The following is a 20,365-nucleotide window of genomic DNA, read 5'->3' as shown; positions in this document are numbered from 1 at the left end:
TGATTTGTAACACTTGGTGCACAGGGGCTAAAGAAGCCTAAAGGTCCAGCTGCTCTGCAACGATTATGCCTAAATACAATGAAGGAGAAAACATAGGAATTGGTAACTTTTGCTGATCTCCTATCTTCCACGTATAACTTTAAGCAAAGCAGAATTTCCTAATGCAATATTAAACAAGCAGCAAACTTAACATTTTATATAGAGGTGATGGATGCCTGTCTGGATAGCATACTAATTTGAGTCAATTATTTTCTTTGATGCTAAGGATTATCACAATCTCCCAAATAATCCATTCCACCGCTACGGCAAGTCTGGCACAGTGAAACTCAACAAAGAGACGTCAACGAAAGCTTGCAAATGCTGCTTTATTTCTTACAACAGGGAGGCACTTTTACATAAAAAAAAGTAAAGTTCAGAGGCTTCATTGTAACTACAACATCCTAAACTCTCATTCCATAAAACCAGAAAAGAAATGGTGTCTTTGTGAGAAATGTTTTTCTTTCATTTCCCCTCCATACCATTTATTAAACAAAACCTTAAAAAGCCCCAAACCAAGCAAACAAAAAGAAAAGCCCCAAGACCACACAACACAAACCTCAAACCTTTTTTTCTGTTCACATAGGCAGACATAATCATTTAGACTATTGCTAACACTGTGTTCCTCATCTCATCATTTCTGTTTGTTGTACAAGACAGAGCCTGACCCGAGGTCTTTCCAGAATTTAGTGGGAGCTGCTGAGCTGCTGAGATACTGAGCTGCTGATTAGTGATCATACATCTGATGCCAAAAGTGCCGGTTTACCTCTGCCTTGCCTGCAGAACCTCCTTATTTGGGTCACGTTATTCTGCAGCTTAGGCCCAAATGAAGAATGTGTGCTGGGAAGGGAGAAGAGCAGGAAGGGATGTTTCTCTGCAATTATTTCTCCCCCATGTGGTCTGGAGAAATCAAGTTGTTGATTTTTTTTCTTTAAACTTGCTGCCCCAGAAAAGTGAACTAGCAGTTTACTGGTAATTAGCCCCTGTGTGTTAGACACATAGTATAGCTGCTGGAGAAGCAGCTACCTATGGGAGCTGGCTGGTGTGAAAGTCGGAGGAAGTCCTGTATTATACTACACAAGTGGGAAATGGAATTAAGCAAAGCAACCAGGTTGAAAAATGGGTTCAGATTCTCTAATATTCATGTACTATGAGTACTCAACAATGAAAAAATGTCACTCATGTCACTGGAATTACCTCTGGAGAAAGGCAATCATCAAAATGAGTATTGTCACAAACCATCCTTCTGTACGTACCTTTCCACTTCAGTGTCTCAAGCAAAGAAAGAAAACCTCAGGTCCAGAATCCTGGCAGATAAGCAACTCTGTCTGATAGATAACTTTATGTATTTATTGCTTTCATCAATTCTCCTTCTATTTATTTAATTCAGGGCTAACACAACCACTAGGTAAGTTTCACAGGGAGGCTTCTGGTTGCATTAAAATGAGGATGGAAGTGCAAAGAACACTCAAGGAATGTTAAACAAATATCAGAACATCTGAAAATGAGCACACCTAAGGAAAAGAACACTTTTCTAATTAACTGTTCCATTAAAGCTGGCTGAGAAGACTCTGGCTTTACATTCTGTTGTTGCTAGCATAATTTAGGCTTTGGAGTATGGTGCAGAGAGCTGCCGCTAGGCTCACAAACAAATGTCTTCAGGGGCTCTGTGAATGCAAAGTCGACCTAAATAATGGGAATGTGATGGACTAATACAGAGTGCTCATATTAAAGAGTGCGAGATTTGTCACAAACAGAAGACACGTTTGACACAATTCCTCAACTTAGTACATTCCAGTTTGCTGTCCTGTGATGGAGACCAGTGCTCCTGCGTGTTTTCCCAATGCCTGCATTGTGTTTTCTATTACTTGATTACCAGAATGCTGTGAAAAGTCTAAAGCTGGCTTCCTAAGATAGAATTAAAGCTGGCAGTATAACAGGAGCTTTTTTCACAACCTGAGCTACTTACAAAAGCATGTCAGTACTTACAAAAGCATGTCAGTTTTGAAGTTGCTTACTGATACTGATACAGCTTCTACACCCATTGACAGACATCCAGGAGTCCAGTGCCCAAGCTGTTCCTTCCTTTTACCAAAAGCACATTTCAGAAAACTTGAGAGATTTTTCTTTGTATGCTGTGCCCAAGAAAGTCTTTAGTTTCAAATACATTAACAGAATCTGCAACTTGTAATTTTTTTTGCTGATATATGAAAATTAAGAATTGAAATTAGTTCCAAACAGAACTTCCTAAATCTCTCTCTCAAAACTGAATGTATCAAGAGCATAGTATGAACACAGATGATACATTTACCCTGCAAGATTTATCACTGATGTGAACAAAAGAAGGTTTGGCGGAATTCTGTTCTTGATTGTCTCTTTGCAGCTGAAGAGAGAGGGCATTTCCCCCCTAGCTGTGTGTAAAAGAGAGGAAACCCACCCCGCTGACTATTTTCCTGTCACATCTTGGATAGAATCACACAGGCTTACTTGTGATGTGAGGCTAATTACACAAATCACATCTGAAAGAAAACAGTTAAATTAAGAATTGAAGGGCTACTGCATAACCAGTGGGCACGAGTGAGATCTAATGTCATTGTGTTTAGAAATGGCTTCATCCAGATCCAGCTGTCTGTTGTTGACCTTCACCTCCATGCAGCCATTATAAAAAGCGGTTACTAGTGTAGCACCCAGAGGAACATCTGCACAGAAACACATTCAATTTAGGACAATGCATGCAAATTCTTACCTGCTTTTCAGATTAACAAAAACATGGGGAATGCTCCATTCCCCATCTATGAGCCAGCCACAGGGAAAAAAAAGAGCAATCTGTCTGGAAACACTGAAGTTCATCTCCCTTTTTCATTTGAGATAAACTCAACCAAGACCGAGACAGGTGAGCAGCGTTTGAGGTCTGTGTGAGAAGAGTATTCCCATCCACAAACCTAAACACACTTGTTTGTTTTTTTTTCATAGTAGCATTTCCTGTACTAACAACACTGAATCAAGTTTGTGCTCTGGAGCCCATGGCTCTTGTCTTGACCTACAAACAGGTGCTTTTAAGTTTAGAGGTCACAGAAAGAACCACCTTGCTTTTGCCAGAAAGCTACTCTGAATTTGAATCTACAAGTTCTCGGTTAGGGAACCCCTGGGAACCCCACTTACTTTACTGCTTACTTACTGCTTCTTGGAAGTGGATTCCCTGTAAAAGACTCAATCTGTTACTCATTTAGGTATGATTTGGGTTATGGAAACATCGGATCATGGATATCCTTCCTTCCAGGAAACAATGTTAAGCACAAAACCAAACAGGCACTATTTTGAGGTCTTAGGCTACAACTGGATTCTTAAAAGGCAGATATAAGATGATCCAAGTGCCTTGGGAAATTAGGATGAGGATGCCTAAGAGCTGATCTCAAGTATCATCTTGTTTTTCCAGATGTTAATCATCCTATCCCTCCTAAAAGACAAACTTGATTGTTTGGGAACAAGACATGTTGCCATGATTTTATTTTGCTGTGAGCTGCAGTACTGCACAAACCCTTCTGCAGAATCGTGTCCTTCTGCTCGTTTGACTCCAGTGATGGTAACGCTGCTACCATAGAACTATGGAAGTCTCACATAGCCTGCAGCGGCAGTGCTGAATTAAGGAACAACGAGGCACACTTCCAACACTGGTACTACTTTGAAGAAATGCCTATCAAAAATGAGGACTTCAGGCATTTCATGAAGACCAGATTTTGGCTAGGATCCCTACCTACCATTTTACACTGCTCAGTAATTCCACAGACTTTTCAGGGGTGAGATAACAGTGAGCAAGTGAATTGGTGTAGCCAAACTAAAGTAGTTTTCCTACGCTACATTTTCAGCCTTTGGTAACAGACTGCTGTGGGAGAGGGTCATCTGGGCAACACAGGATTTTCTGTTGCTTTTTTGAAACCTCTGAAATTGAAAACGTTCATGGGGTTTTTGTTAATTTGCATGTGGAAGATACCTTTCAAAACTGAGAGATTATACTTAAGAAGTGTCACGTAACTAATATTTGCTTCTTATCTATTTGGGATGCATAACTGAAGTCAGGGTCTTAGCTCTTAAGATGCCAATTATTCTGTGGCTGGCAATGCACTATAAAGAATCATTTAAATATCATGAAGATGAAGACATCACTGGAATCTTAGTTAATATGGCCCAGTTAACCTACTGACTTGCCTCTACTAAGTAAATACTAACTTCATCTCTCTTTTGTAAGTGAGCAAGGAATTACAGAACACTGACACTCCCCTAGTGTGGTCTGTGACAGGACTGCACCATTAGTGCATTCTTCTCATTCTACACACTCAGTTTGGATTGAACTTCTCTGCTTATATGGTTCCCAAAATATTGAATATCCATTAAAAAAATGCAGGAGAAATGGTCATATTTTGTGCCTCCACCTTGCTGTTATATCCTTGACTACAAGCTTATGAAGACTTGTAGAGAACAAGTCAATTCCAACATGCAGGCTGTTTCAACGTATTCTCTGTCTCAGAAATATTGCACATGTCTGTTGACCAGACTTAAACTACTGCAATTACGCTCCTGACTTCTACTTCACCCAGATCTGACCATTGACTTACAAACGCGGAGGTTTCTCACATGCTTGATGCAGTTCCTAAATTGTGCCAGCTGGTGGCACTACAGAAATATGCAATGCTCAGTCCCCCTCAGCTTGGAAATCACGACATTTCCCAAACTCAGACCTCTAGAGAGAGACTGGTGCCTTTTAATGGGCTGAGTAATTCTACTGTTGAAAAGCAGGCTCCCTCAAAAGCTGAATAGGCTGTATGAAACAAGAAGCACTTGGGAAAGAACCTGTGTCTTTTTGTGCAGTTGTAGGCTTTCTTCTTGCTTGGGTAAGGCTGAATATAATCAGGCTCCTATAAATAAATCAAAGTAATGAAAAGAAATGAAGCTCACCTGGCAGGCCACCCAAATAGGTAACAATATTTGCCATCATTGCTTGATGCAAGAAAGACAGTTGCTCTGAACTGCTTCTGTCTGTGTGTGAATCAACAGACAGTTCAAGCTGCTGTTTTGTTACTACAAGTCCAATCAGCACTTTTCTGGGTGTACATAATTTCTTTGATTCCAGATGTGCAACAGTGATGTTTCCAATAGTCACAATGATTTTCTAAAAGGAAGAATAGTAGGTCACAAAAGATGCCACATATAAATTTAACACACAATTCTGATGCATTTCATATTTGGAAGTAGAAAAAAATGAGATACTGGAGCCACATGTTAAAAAACACAGTATCTGAAGTTGAAAAAGTTATCAAAGTTGATGCATAATCATAACCTTGGCTGACGAATGCCATTTATTTATATTCATTAAATTCATAAGTGAGAATGTTCACTGTAAAAAATCTTTGACTATGCTTCTGTGGTGAAATCTTATTTCTCTTACAGCCAAGAAGAGTATTGCTGCAGTTTCAAAGGTAACCAACCAGTCACTACAGGTTGTTATTTTGGACAAAAGCATGGATCAGCCATAGTGTTTAATCACACTCTGTCTCGGGATGCCTGATCTCAACCGGTGTAAACAGAAACTAAAGGACAAAAAGACCTTCTTATAGAATAGAATAAACCAGGTTGGAAGAGACCTTCAAGATCATCGTGTCCAACCCATCAACCAATCCAACCACCTAAACAGCTAACCCATGGCACCAAGCACCCCATCAAGTCTCCTCCTGAACACCTCCAATGATGGTGACTCCACCACCTCCCCAGGCAGCCCATTCCAATGGGCAATCACTCTCTCTGTATAGAACTTCTTCCTAACATCCAACCTAAACCTCCCCTGGCACAGCCTGAGACTATGTCCTCTTGTTCTGGTACTGGCTGCCTGGGAGACCAACATCTGCCTGTCTACAACCTCCCTTCAGGTAGTTGTAGAGAGTGATAAGGTCACCCCTGAGCCTCCTCCTCTCCAGGCTAAGCAGCCCCAGCTCCCTCAGCCTCTCCTCATAGGGCTTGTGTTCCAAGCCCCTCACCAACTTCATTGCCCTTCTCTGGACACGCTCCAGCAAGTCAACCTCCTTCCTAAACTGAGGGGCCCAGAACTGGACACAGTACTCGAGGTGTGGCCTAACCAGTGCAGTGTACAGGGGCAGAATGACCTCCCTGCTCCTGCTGGCCACACTGTTCCTGATGCAGGCCAGGATGCCATTGGCCCTCTTGGCTGCCTGGGCACACTGCAGGCTCATGTTCAGCCTACCATCGACCAGTACCCCCAGGTCCCTCTCCACCTGGCTGCTCTCCAGCCACTCTGACCCCAGCCTGTAGCTCTGCATGGGGTTGTTGTGGCCAATGTGCAGAACTAACACAATGCCATTACTGTAGTACTCTGGTTCTCTCAAATTCCTCTTTTTGCTTTGTGCATTTGTAAGGAGAAGTTAAAGATGATGTGATGAAATGGCTAGGACTTGACACAACCATGGTTAGTGCTTAGTCACTGCTGTAGCAATTGTGACTAGCCATGTCTTTTCTGCACACCACTGTATGATCTAAGTGCTTTGCAAAATATTTTTCAGCCTACCAGCTCCCCAGCAAGTAAGTCTGAGTAGCTCTTTCGGTTTGATTTTTCCCCAGCGGAGTAGTAAGTTAAGCAAGACAAAACCAAGAGCTGTGACTTGTACATGTATCAGCTGCTATGACAATTGTAAGATCACCTGTGAGTCAGAGGAGTTAGAGTCCACTATGGACAAAGCAAGTGGCACTGTTTGATTAGAAACCAAGGCAAACATGACACCGGTGTCTGTGGATGGGCGAACAGTCAGAGTCACATTTATTAGCCAGTCTTCATCACTGTCAAGATTATCTGTTGCAAAAAGAGTAATTTAAATTAATAAATCCATCTGATAATGAAGAATTAATATGTTGTTAAAAATTACTATTTAATAAGCTCTCGCTGTGGGGCAAAAAGTACTAACCTCCAAAAAATATGTGAACTTTGGAACTTCTAGAAAGAACTGCCAGTCTAAAAAACCCCAACCAAAGAGATTAAAAACCTCCACAAACATAAAAACCCAAACCTGACAAAAACCCAACCAAACAACAGCAACTAACGCCCCCCCCAAGAAAACACAAAAAAAGGAGAACAGAAAGGAACCATAGTCCTGCATTTCCCCTAATCTTCCCTGCTTATCTGACTGTTCTTCTTGTATCCTCTCCACTGTAATGTGGAACAGGTGCCATACTAATTTAGAGATTGGTACAAAAATCTAATATACTCATAAATTAATATACTCACAAAAATCTAATATACTCACAAATTACTGCCACTGAGTAGAAGCTCTACAGTTCTCATAGAGTTTCACATTCCAAAGCAGTTCCACTACTAAAATGGGAATCTGCACGTGCATAAAGTACATCTGCAAACGGTGTGATGCAATTTCATGTCATGCATTCACAGTCAAACAACACAGAAACTCTTTGTAAAAAAAGCATTTGTCATCATTTGTACTTTTTTGTCCCCATCTCCCCACCTCAATCTAGTGGTTTCTTGAGGAAGCAAAAATCCTAAAATCTGAGGTGAGGATGGATTCCTACACAAATCTAAAACAACAGGTAGACTGGGTTATAAAAGCTCATAGAAGGGCAGTGTTAGGTTTGAGCAGCCTCTCAGCTTTGGTGGGGGATGGGGAGAAAACAAAGGAGAGGGCATGAAGTCATGGCAGCAGGCCCAAACACAAACGTGAGGAGAAGTCATGGCAGGATGTTACGAGGGAATGAATGAGAGGAAACCTAATGAAACTGAAGTTAAGGTAGGAGGTCAGGCAATAAAGTTCTGGATTCAGGAAAGAACAACAGATGTACCTAAACCCTCTAGATGAGAAGAATTGCACACACAACTGTCAGTGATCCTTTTCTCTATACCAAATCTTCTTTTTCTGTCAGTAAAACAGAATCATAGAATGGTTTGGGTTGAAAGGGGCCTCCAAAGGTCATCTGCTCCAACCTCAGTCCTCCACTAGATCATGACTGCCTTCCCCGTTGATGATCTGTGGACACTGACTGCATCCAACAGTGCCTGTGCTTTGCAAACAAGGAATACATTTCCTAAAACACTTTGGAAATGAGACTGCATTCTCATTCAAGGAAATTTCTATGGGAATCATTACTGGATGCAGTGGCATACAGCTTAGTTTCTTTTTCTTTAACAATTTATCAGTTACACCACCAGTCCAACAAAAATCTACAGGGAGAGAGAGAAAAATACTTACTATAGTTTATCTGAAATGCTGCCATTCCAGTGCCAGGGTAGAAAGATCCTCTCCCCACTGATACTAAACAGTGTTTGCTTTGTTTTTCTTGAATTACTTCTTTCACACCTGAATGTCCCTGATTCATCAGGTTCCAGGCACGAATGCACCCATCTAGCCGAGGGTTAATCTGTAGAAGAATTGCAGCAGTAGGTGTTTGAGCTCAAAGTTGTTTTAAAATTGTTAATCATAAGCACTACTTGACATGTCAGCTTACTTCTGGGAGGTAAATAAAGCCTGATCGCTCCCAGAGGCTACAGCACTGATGCTGGGATGGCATGCAGTTAGTATCTCAGTCATCAAAAGGTACTGCTGATTTAGTAACATTTCCTATTTTGATGTCAGTGACCCGTACAAAACTTTTAAAGCTCATGCTGTCCTTCTGTTCAGGTCACCACAGCTTTTCTGTAGCTGAGAGACAGTGATTAATACAACTGCTCCTTGTTCAAGGTTTCATCTTCTTTTACCAAAACAAGAAGGAATTTCAGGAATTGCTTTTTGTTGGATAAAGGGATGTTGTATGACTTCCTATTTTTGCCCTCTTCATTATTGATCCAGAATGGATTTATTTTTTATTCTTTTTGTAAGATGCAGCTTCTGCCTTTCAGTTAACTTTTTGCACCTCTGTTTTTTGCACCCCTGTTTAAACTGCCGAATTCTGGACTGCAAATCAGACTCAATGGCTCGACTGTACCCACACCCAGCACAAGACAGAGTTGTTGAGGATGGGTGAGTGGAAGAATCACAGCCCTTGTCTATCCTGAGCTATTATAAAACCTAGTGAAAATGCAAGCTCCTTGTGCTGCCTGCAAAGTGAATTCCATTATCTATTCAGAGTCTAGCAAAAGCAAGCAGCACGAATCTCTCTGCAATGCTCGCAAGGCAGAAGCGGTAGTTACTTAGGGAACCTCAAAGCTAGAGTAGGAAACATGCTACAGAATCCTGAACAGAATCCTGAAAGATTAAGCCATCAGTGCTGTGTTTTAACAACTACAAAACTTTGTGCATGCTTATTTTCAAAACTGTGGTTTAATGACCTCTTGTTTCAGTTACCTGCTTAACAAGACTGTTGCCCACTTTGTGAGGTAATCCAGCAATGTACACTTTAGTTTCCAGGAAACTTTGTGATTGCTTGAAAAGAGTTCCTGGACTGTTAATGCTCATCACAGCTTCTTTAGCTATTTTTACACTGATGCTGTGTTCTAGTTCTTCAACTGATATCTAGAATTAAATACAGTTAGTTACATACATACACACACAAACACGTACAATATTTTAAACACTGATTGCATATACCTGCATGAAGCATTAGTAAATTTTCTCTGAATGTATAATGTTAATAGATTTAATGCAGTCATAAATGCAGTCATCACAACTGTCCATATCCATGGACATCCACAGGAGGATGATACTCTACTCCACCCTTATCCCACCTCTGGGTAAACCCATGCAGCTGATCAGTTTGCTTTATGCACTACAGAGCCTGCAAGAAGCTGGTTTCTACAACTGCTCCGTATCAAATCCACATTTGGTGCACAGTCACACAGCTCTCCACACCACTGCAATCTGCTACAGAGAACTGAACCTTCAGATAGCACGCAGACAAAATAGGTTCAGTGCTTGTTCCTGTTGTTCTTAGGCATCAGGGTATATTTTTAACCTTAGTGAAGTTGTACTAAACAGGATTACTGAACAGAAGTTACACTGAACAGGAGGTCTGCATAGATTCCCAGCTTCTCTTGTCCCCTCTTTGAAAACAAACAAAGAAAATCTAACCAATGTTAGGAATTTGGTGTGATTTATAGATCATGTAAGCAAGCAAGATCTTCCATCTTTGGCATGCATGTTTGAAGAACAAGATGGATGTCTGCTCTAGCAAATGTATATGCTTGCAAGACAAAGTATCTTGACAACTATGCACTTGACTACACAATCACACTTTAAAATATTCTGCTTCTTTCCTTTTTGTGACCATAAAGAGTAATTCTTATGTTGCCAAATAGTGGTAATTATTTCTGGTTTTGATCACAGACAGGTGCCCCAGTTTCCCAGATATAAGCATTCTTAAGCATTTCTTCTTTGATTTTTAAATCTGGGGTTTGAGGACATCATTTAAAGCCTTTTCAGTAGTTGCTTAGCTTCTCCCTACTTTACTTATCAAGGCAGGATGATCCCATAGCGGGTTAAAAGAAGAAAAGGAGAGAAGAAAACCCGGCTTACTATATGCCACAATCCATCATTAATGGCTTTGCCTCCACTGGTGACTTTTGTTCCAAATTCATTCTTGAATTGAATTTCAATCTTCCCATCACGAAGAGCAAGCAAGATCCATGCTGTATTGTCAAGGGATTCTGCATAGAGTATAACTCCCTCTGCATCATATGTTCGGAAATCAAATTCTGCTGTAAATCTGAATTGTGAATAAAGAATCTTAAATAAGAAGACAGGAAACATGGACTATACTGTAAAGCTTAGGATGACTCATTAACAAGGTATTGAAAAACCCCAGCATTCATAGACACTAACCTTTTGGTTAACACTGTATCTGAGCAGTTGCGATATGTGCACACAATTAGCGAAAAGCAGAATCTGATGCAAGCCTCCTTCATCTGAATCCCACAGAAAATGTGGAGATTAATACCCTGAACTGGGGTTTGAAAGGGCTTTGGTTTAGTTCTCAAATCTGCTGTGAGCTTTACATGTGAAGGATATCACAGCCCCTTGAGTAAGAAGAGAGACCTAATATTCCTATTGCATTTTGTGGCGATTTGATATGGATTGCCATGCAACATTTACAACCTAACAATTTGCTTTGGTTGGTGCTGCCTTTTATACATCATTCTCTAACTCAAGGGTTTGTTGTCTGGATCTTGGCAGTTGACTGGATGTGTGTATGTAACAGGATTATGGTTTAAATTACAGTACCTGTACAGTGGAAGAAAGAGTATGTAAGTGTAGTGAAAACCAATCCTTGTCTCCCAGAACTTTTGGGATTGGTAGATTATGGATGAAAGGAGGAAACAAAGTTTTTGGAAGCTAAGATTTTCTGAAGACAACAAAAAACAGAATTAAGGGAGCTGTAGTTAAGAACTCAGGTTGATCTCACTCTTGTTCTTTGTCCACTAGATGCCAATGTCTCTCATGCAGACTCACAGAAAAATCATTCTGTATCAGAAAGGTCTTCTAGGACAGCATTAATTGCCTGATCAACTTGGAATAGCAGCAGAGGAAAAAGTTATCAACATTTAAGTCCTTCTGTAAGGTTTTGAGGCTCTGGGAATCACCGGTTCAGTAGCTGCTGCTGTTACTCTCCAATTGTTCAGCCAGTAAGCCAAAGAACACTGCAATTTCATCTGCTGTAGTGAAGGAGTTACTATCATTAGCAATGGTTCCGACAGCTATTATGGAAATCACACAGATGGTACTCTAGAAAGGTACTGTGTCCTATGGGTGTCCTTGGAACACACTGTGAAAGGAAGCACAGGGTGGGGCTGGAGAGGAAGCACTGGCCTGGTTTTGTTTCTCAGTAAGTTTATGTGTAGCATGTTACAGTTGTTAACAGCAGAACTGAAGTAGCAGCAGAACTCAACCAAAAGCCATTCCCATATTTAACTGTAGCTGTAAGTTGCACAGTAATAATTTTCCTATAACATCTGAATTTATGTTGAGAATTCTAAATGCCCTCCTGTATCTATATTTCCACCATCCACCTTCCCCATCCCCTGCTCTTTCCTTTAGAGGATGAGTAAGCCTATTTTTTACTCTTTTGTCTACAAACCAATGGGACTTACTGTATATTAAACTTACTGCCCTCAATCCTCTTCTTTGTGCCCATTCAAGTCTGGATCTCTTTGAACTTTTTCACCCAGCCCATACATCTCTTCCAACAACAGGAGTGGTAATGAGGACTCTAACAGCTGGAAGATTCCAGCCCTGTTAATCATAGATATGATCACATCTGAGTGCCACTGGTGCATGCCTTGCCCTAGCTACGTGTTGCTTCCTGACTGGGACGCAGCTGCTGCTGCTTCCTACCCCTTCTGAGATACCTGGAAGAAACCTGTTTTGCCTTGTAAGCAAGCTGCTGTCTATATCGATGAGGTGGCTCAAGGACACTGTACCACCAGTAAGAGATGTTGTAAAGTCACTCCAGACACATTAGTTTTGCCTATCCACTTTCAAATTATTCCAGCTTCCTCTCAACGCTAGTATGTGTTGGCACTTGAGTTAATTAATTCTCCATACAGAGATATCTTAACCAGTGAGGAGATGGGAAACTAATCTATGCATGCAATACATGCTTTCTCAGAAGATGAATGGTAACAAATATCCATAATTTTAATGCACACTTTTACTGATAAGAAATGCTTACCTGGTGATGTTTGGCAATTTAAACTTTAAGTACAGAACGGGAGTTCCTATAAACTGCTCTGCCAGGTAAAGCAGTTCATAATTCTTTTCAAGATTCAGTGGGATACATGCAGTAACAGACTGAAAATGGTAGAGAATAAAATATGCTGTTAAGGCACTGTAGTAGTTCATGAAGCAACTCCTGCAGTTGGATGTTCATGTGTTCTTTTTTTCATAAGCAATGGCTTACCTCTTTTGGTTTTAAAATTCAATACCTATATACAAATGAAGAGGTGTTTGGTTTTGCTTGAAATGTCCATTATTGAAGCAGCTGGAGGATAATCCAGTTCTAGTGGATTTCCAGTGAAAAAGTTCTAGTGAATTGCGGCTAGTATTTAAATATTTAGTAATTGAATTAAGAATTCAAACCGTATAGTAGGGCACTGTGACCAGGGACCTGTGACACTCAGGCAGCCAGCACCAGAACAAGAGGACACAGTCTCAGGCTGCGCCAGGGGAGGTTCAGGCTGGAGGTCAGGAGGAAATTTTACACAGAGAGAGTGATTGCCCATTGGAATGGGCTGCCCGGGGAGGTGGTGGAGTCACCATCACTGGAGGTGTTCAGGAGGAGACTTGATGGGGTGCTTGGTTGCATGGGTTAGTTGATTAGGTGGTGTTGGATGATAGGTTGGACACAATGATCTTGAAGGTCTCTTCCAACCTGGTCTGGTCTGGTCTGGTCTGGTCTGGTCTATTCTATTCTATTCTATTCTATTCTATTCTATTCTATTCTATTCTAGGGTCCTGTCAGAATCCATCATTAAAACTGACTGGAATCTAAACCTGATCATGTGTTAGAAGGGAATGTGGCCAGGGCTGTGTCTTGAGAAGATTTCATTACAAAAGAAAAAAAAAAAAAGTCACATCACCTTTTCTTTTCTTTTCTTTATCAATATTGATGTACAACTACTCACAGCTCTACTAGAAACAACTGCCTGGAATAAAAATCAAGCATTTACATGCGGATTAAGAAACAGACACATAGAAAATGTTGCTATCTGGCTGCTCCTTGAATGTACTTGTCCTATCTCAGCTCTGGAAAGGAATATGGCTGAAATCAACACCACAACTCCTGCTGGAATAGCACTGAATTGCTATTTATGAGAAGAGTTAGTGGCAATGTGAAGCTCTTAAAACTATATTCTCAGGAAAGCCATTGAAGTATTTCTAAGTATTTGTGCCAGCTGAAAGGCATCTAACAGTTTGTAAAATCAGGATTAATCCTAATACTCCAGCTAAGTCAATGTGAGTAATTACAGACAGGGAACTGCAGCTGCAGTAAAGAGTGGAGGGCAGTGGAGGGAGGAGGGAGGGCAATGGTGCTTATTCTTTCAGGTATTCATTCACATGAAGTTTTAAACAAAGACATTTAATTCCAGGAACAATGTCTATTTTATGTGTGATGCAAATTTAAACTAGTGCAACATTCAGTAAACAAATGTCAAGTATCCATTTCAAGGCATTGTTAACTTCTTTGTCTCCTGAAACTGGGATGCTACAACTAAAGGAGAATCTACAGTTTTATCTTGAAAGTGAAGCACTCAGACTTCCTTTAGGAAACTACACTCTGTATGTGGACAGAGGTGGGAAGATTCTTCCAGAATGTAATCTAGAGCACCTGTCTGACTAGTAAGAGCTTAAAAGTCTCTTTGATCTGAAGTTATTCCTGAAAACACATCTTGAGTATCTTCTATGGCAGTGCAGTACCTCGACTCTGACTTCTGTATTCACAATGCAGCAGTTTCATTAAATGAACAGGTGTTCACCTTGAATTTCATGGCTACTTCATTTTATGCTGGTTAGTGTCACTATTCTTTGGACTGTATGGATTTTCAGCTGATTGCTTTTTTTCCAATTAAAAAGCCCTGAAACTAACCTCCAGACAGAGACTTAATGACTTCAGTAAAACAGCACTGAAAATACATGTTAACATACGAGGCTAGAAGATGCTCTTTCTAGTTGATGAATATGCAAAATGACTGCAAGCATTGTTCAGATATTAAATTTCAGAAAGCACAAACAAAATCTAATACATATCCTAAAACTTGTCTCAGTTCTGTTCCTACACTTCAAGACAATTTTGTTAGGATGTTAGAGAAGTGTTTTTGTTAAAGTTGTCTGAACTCAGTTTGTATAACAAGTCTCTGCCTAAACCTTTCAAAGTACATAGAGAACCACTCACAAGGAAATCCTTGAGTTTCAAACTTCCATTAGCAAGAAGTGCAACTGTTTGAACTGACCAAGAATAGCAAATTTTGGCTGCAAGAGGTTCTTCAATTGGAAAGTACTACGTGAGTTTTTTTAAGTGTGTAGAAGTGTGGAAAAAAATTCTCCTTTTTTCAACCCAAATAGGCAAAGCACAAAGTAATTCTGGAAGAGTGAGTGAAAACTGCTGGGGAGGCTAAGGAAACAGGGGAGCATATGGACAACTGGCATATTCTGGCTCTGAGTAAGCTGAACAGGAATTATTTGTTTGACAGGAGAAAGCTGGGGCTTATACCAGAAGCAGCATGGAATAAAGATGACTGGCCAAGGCAAGTTTCTCTTGACAAGATTCCTCTAAACAAACATACATGAACTGAATGGCATCCAAACCCATACCACGTCTGCTGTGTGAGCCAATACAGCTCAGAGTCCCCAACGCTTTCTTGGCAAATTTGAATTGGGTCTCAAATATCTTCCTATTTTCTTTGATCTAACTTATCCTCCCATCAAGAAATATCCAACTTTGTGATTCTTCTCAAGGGAATTCTACACAGTGCAGTTTTACCTCACAGCTCTTCATGTCCGTAGAGAGCTTGAACCCTTTCTTGCCATCACAATAGCAGCTGTAACTTCCTGGAGAATTTACGCAGAGTTGAGCACAAACATTTTCAGCACATTCATCAATATCTAGGGGAAAAGCAGGGACACAGAATCATTTATTCAGCTTATTCAGGACACAGAGAACTAATACAATAAATTGATGGACTAACAGAAAAGACAGCTAGCTTCTCTGGCGTAACATCAATCCAGCAGGTGACTACTGCTAAACTGAACTAATGCCAAGGAAAACCTAACAACTGCAAAACCTTTTTGGAGAAACTCTTAGCACTCTACTGCCAGCTCCACTACCTCCTTGCTTCCATGTCACCATAAATCTCTCTCTTGTGGAAGAAGGTGAGGGGTAGGAAAAGAAATTAAGTTTGTCATGGGAGTTCTCTGCATTACTATCACGGTGATTCTGTGACTGCCAACTCAAAACAACTGCTCAGTTTCACTGTGTTTCACTGGGTTCTGAGGATACACTAGGTTCTAAAGACATATGGAAGACTTTAAGCCTTTGAACACCAAGCACTGCCAGATTGTTTTCCTGTTCTAGGGAAAGGTTTGATACATATTGGAAGATAATTCCTAAAATCTGAGCGGCAAGATGACAGTTATGGCATTTTAGATTGTTCCAGTGCTAACTTGTCTTAGGTTCACAGCTTCAGAAAAAGTTATACAGGAGATGCTTCTGCTTCTCTCTGCTCCTTAAAGTGTTTTATCCATCCAGAATGTTAAGCTAGGTGCATAAGGAATTTTATTATAGAAGTACAGTATTGGATGTTTCTTCAAGTTGATCTGACATTTTGCATATTTCTTTTGTGTTGCATCCTTGTAACTTTGATGAGTGTTGGGGCACATAAACTAAACTGTGACTGTCTGAAATTACCATTCCTTCAAAGGTGAATACTCGCTCAGATTTGAGAAAGCTGTCTCATTAAATATGTTACTCTGCATGTATACACATATGCACAAGTGCAGACTCCTGCAACTATAAACTAACAACTCTCTATTCGTGCTTTACCTCCTATTTCATTCATTCTGGCCTGATGTCACCTGTAGTACTTCCTAGGAGAGTAAGATGCAGGGCTAAGTCACAGTATCTTAGTGTTTATTCTGGAGTCTTATTCAGACTTCTTTCCCTATCTTTTGGAGATAATGCATGCCCAATTAGTTGTGTGGCAGGACTTGGCCAGTTGTTAAATATTATGCTGATGCATATTTGCAACTTATTAACCCTTTTGTTTCCTCCAGATACAACTAGACTACCTCTTACTCTTTTGTTTGGCACAGGCACTATTTCCATTTAGAAATCATTAAGCTGTTAATGGTCTTGAACGAGGTTGCCTAACCCAGTAGACTGCAAGCTCAGCTTGGTGAAAGGGGTTCTACTGTGAAAATTATTTTCTAGTAGTTTCTGGTGACTGGCAATCTGATGTCTGTTAAAACTAAGACCACAAGATGATGTGTTAGAGCATGAAGGTGGTGTTGCCACTACTGTTTCTCCATCCTAGTTAAGATGCAAATAAAGCAATGACAAAATGCAAACATAGCCTAACCGTACTCCGTAATGGGTGAAAACACTCCCTGTGCTGCTCCTATCCTGTCTCCTTTTTTGGGGAAGAAATAAAAAAAAAATTCTGGTTATAATCATTTTAAGATCTGAAAAGGTCAAGAAATCCACATAGGCATGAGCACACAGAGAGAAGGAAAAAACCAAACCAAAACATAAACCCCAGCCTGTTGTCCACTTCTCACTGAGGAGACATAAAAGAAAGAAAAAACTGCATTTCCATACAAGATGAATTGGAGTAGAGAGAAGCACCTTTGTTCCCATGCCCTTCGCAGAGAAGCATGATCCTATGCAGATACTTTAAGACATACTGTTCTCTGTGCAAAATTCTATACCCCTTCCAAGAGTTGAACATCTAGCTGTACAATAGGATAGTACAAGCAGTGCTTGTTAACCAGCACCACTGGAGTAACTCTGAGCGCCGAACTACTCTGAAAACTGTAGTTAATTGCCAGCATGTTCCACAAGCCCAGGGTCTGCAGATAGAGGCTTATGAAGTCATTGGGAAGCTTATCACAAAGCTTGACAGGTGAATTTCTATCATTAAAACAATTACTGAGCGACTTGCACCTGTCTTGTGGGGTTATACATCTCCACCAAAACAAACCTACTGCTCAAGGGTAAAGCCTCCCTCCAGAGTGTACCATACCAGCAGAGGGACAGCTAAGTTTGTTGGATAGGCAAAAGTCCGCTTCCTCAGCAGATGTTCTGGAATCCTGGGTGAGTCCAAATGGAAAGACCTCCCTATGCAGAAATACCTGTCCTGCTACAGAAATGCTGATATGCACAGCCTGGAGGAGATGAAATATTTTTACAGGCTTATTTTAATAATTTATGCTGTAACCATCCTACTGTTTATTTTTGTTTGGTTTTGTTCTCAAGTTCCAGTCAGCATCTTGACACATTTGTTTGAGTGTTTTCAAAGGCTTCTCACGGATCTGCCTAAATGTCAGTCCTATGCTTCACACAAATCCATGAATCTGAGCAGCAACCTGGGTTTATACAGCTGCTTTCAGTGAAAGGCTAAATTGGCTTGCATCAAATAAGTTGCTAAGATATGATAAAATCAGCCACGGAAAAGATGCATACTGTGCCCTGAGATGTGCATTGATGTGAGTAGGCAGTGTTAAACAAGTTATGTGGGAAGAAGAAACCTTGCTTTCTTGTCTCAAATTTTCAGGCTAAGGAAGGACTGATATCTGAAATACAGACATACTCTGTGCTATTTGGTTTAATCACTTCTTTAAGAGAAGGTATCCTTTCAGAGAGGAAGCAGAATGTGGGGAAAGACAAGCCAGAACTTTGGACACTCTCTAAAATACGGATTCAGCTTGGTTTGCCTCCTCAATACTGACTGCAAGGCAGATCCTTCTAGTACAATACTCACTCATTCCTACCATCCCCTTTTTGTCAAGGTGTTTGAAATTGCAAAGGTATTGAGAAGATAGTAAAATTCTGTATTTAAAGTTGTGTTGCTTCTATGAAACAAAGACCGGACTGTACAAATATATTTCTCGGATAATGTCTCCCAAAAGGCAGGGATGAGAAACTAGCAACATTCTCCTAGGAACAGGCTGAGAAAAAAACACCAAAAGCCCTCTTCCATTCCACTCTAATTGTGTTTGCCATCATACAAACAATTTTTTTTTTTCTTCTGATAATCACAATTGAATTTGGCCACCTCAACGCAATATGACAGTGAAAAGCTAATGCCATTTAGTATTTCTGCAAGGCTACATTCCTGCAAGTCTGAACAATCCTTTTCTTAGACAGGATTTGATATGTCATTTATTGTCATCACAAGGTCTGAAAGATTAGCAGCACAATCCTTCTTCTAAGAGCCATGACTCTGCTGGTTTTAATATGATCATCTTGCAACCTTCTGGCAACCATGTTTCAGAAGAAATACTTATATTCAATTTGCTGCAACACGTGTCTGCAAAAAGGGCTAAGAGGAGTGAGAATTAGATTAATTACCCTTAAAATTTTCTCATTTCAGTGCATACAGGGACACATTTTTAGCAACATTTTGATCTCATAGTAAGTGGACAAAGAGCAGACATGCAAAGGTTTGTGACAAGAAAGCTGCATAAAAAGCCATGGAGTAAAAGATTTATAGCCAGCAAGAAGATATTTTTATGTCCTTTGAGCAGAATTTAAAATAAGAATCAGTCATGGATGCATTTTTCTCAAACTGGCAATGCAGAAAATCCTTCTTCATAGCAAAATTCTAAGAGCTTCTATAGCTCTTCTACAACCCAAATTCAATTTCCGATGTGTGTACTAAATGGGAACTGCAACAAACAGAAATAAAATAGATTCTGTAGCAACTATGCAAATACTTTCAGTAGTTGGAAAAGTTATTTTATGATTGTGTATGTATCACTTCTTGCTGCTCTACTGCTAGCCATTGGTACATCTCAACTTTGCTATACCTGTTACAGAACATCATTCTGGAATTCCTTCTGACAGATTTCCATTTTGGGAACAAGTACACCTGAAGAAAGATTCTTTTGGTGCAGCTCCTTTTTTCATAGCTCCTTCTAATGGATATCTTAAGAACATCTTTATTGTAAATATTTTTTATTAAAAAAATCTTTTCTATAATTGCCATGCTGTCATTTTCATCCCAGAATGGAGATCAGGTCACTCTGATGAGGTATTTTTGAGCATACAAGGCAGGATTAGACAAATACTATTTTAAATGAAATTCAATTATCCCAGTGAAAAGCTCTGTCCACTATCTGAGATCTAAGGATCAAATTCCAGAGGCTGAGCCCTCAGGGCTAAATAAGCATCTAAAAACCCTGTAACATGGATATAGACCAGCTTTTTAGGTTTCACAGAAAACTTGGTTAAGAATGGTTTATCATTTCTGACAATTACTTCTTTATAAATCTTCCCAGCTCTCTTGCCCAGTTTGGAATTGCTAAATATATACTTTTAACTGCTTTTGCTATAGCTTGTCTTGAGTTAGGGATATATTAACCTGACTGACATCACATACTCCATATTTATCACTGTAAAGATGCTTAGAAAATGGTACGAGACACTCTAGTGATGTCCAAATCCTCAATGCATTGCTCCAGGTTATCTGAAATAAACATGCTCTAACTGGTCTCAGAGCTGCAACAGAAAGTGGAAGAGGAGAGCTTTCAAGAACTAAGAAAATTATCCAGCATACAGTGGAACATGGGAGTACACCATTGGCATGGATTGATTTGAACCTGATGCTGCTATT

At 40.1% G+C, this 20,365-nt stretch overlaps 1 protein-coding gene across 1 annotated transcript in view; it reads right to left on the bottom strand.

The window, feature by feature from the left end:
* Nucleotides 1-346: 346 nt before the first annotated feature.
* Nucleotides 347-20,365, bottom strand: part of PROS1 (protein S) — a 34,582-nt gene continuing 14,563 nt past the window's right edge. Inside the window, exons 8-15 of the mRNA XM_068155273.1 lie at nt 15,517-15,638; nt 12,709-12,827; nt 10,557-10,746; nt 9,390-9,557; nt 8,298-8,466; nt 6,744-6,892; nt 4,990-5,203; nt 347-2,735 (exon numbers count right to left, since the gene is read on the bottom strand). Of these exons, the coding sequence (XP_068011374.1) occupies nt 2,590-2,735; nt 4,990-5,203; nt 6,744-6,892; nt 8,298-8,466; nt 9,390-9,557; nt 10,557-10,746; nt 12,709-12,827; nt 15,517-15,638 (1,277 nt within the window). The 3' untranslated portion in view covers nt 347-2,589. The remainder of the gene's footprint in view (nt 2,736-4,989; nt 5,204-6,743; nt 6,893-8,297; nt 8,467-9,389; nt 9,558-10,556; nt 10,747-12,708; nt 12,828-15,516; nt 15,639-20,365) is intronic.

The sequence above is a fragment of the Melanerpes formicivorus genome, unplaced genomic scaffold, assembly GCF_026170545.1.
Source record: "Melanerpes formicivorus ecotype bairdi unplaced genomic scaffold, bMelFor1.0.p_v2 SCAF_30, whole genome shotgun sequence".
Lineage (NCBI taxonomy): Eukaryota > Metazoa > Chordata > Aves > Piciformes > Picidae > Melanerpes > Melanerpes formicivorus.
The sequence above is the reverse complement of the archived record's forward strand: the minus strand, read 5'-3'. Positions and strand labels throughout refer to the sequence as shown.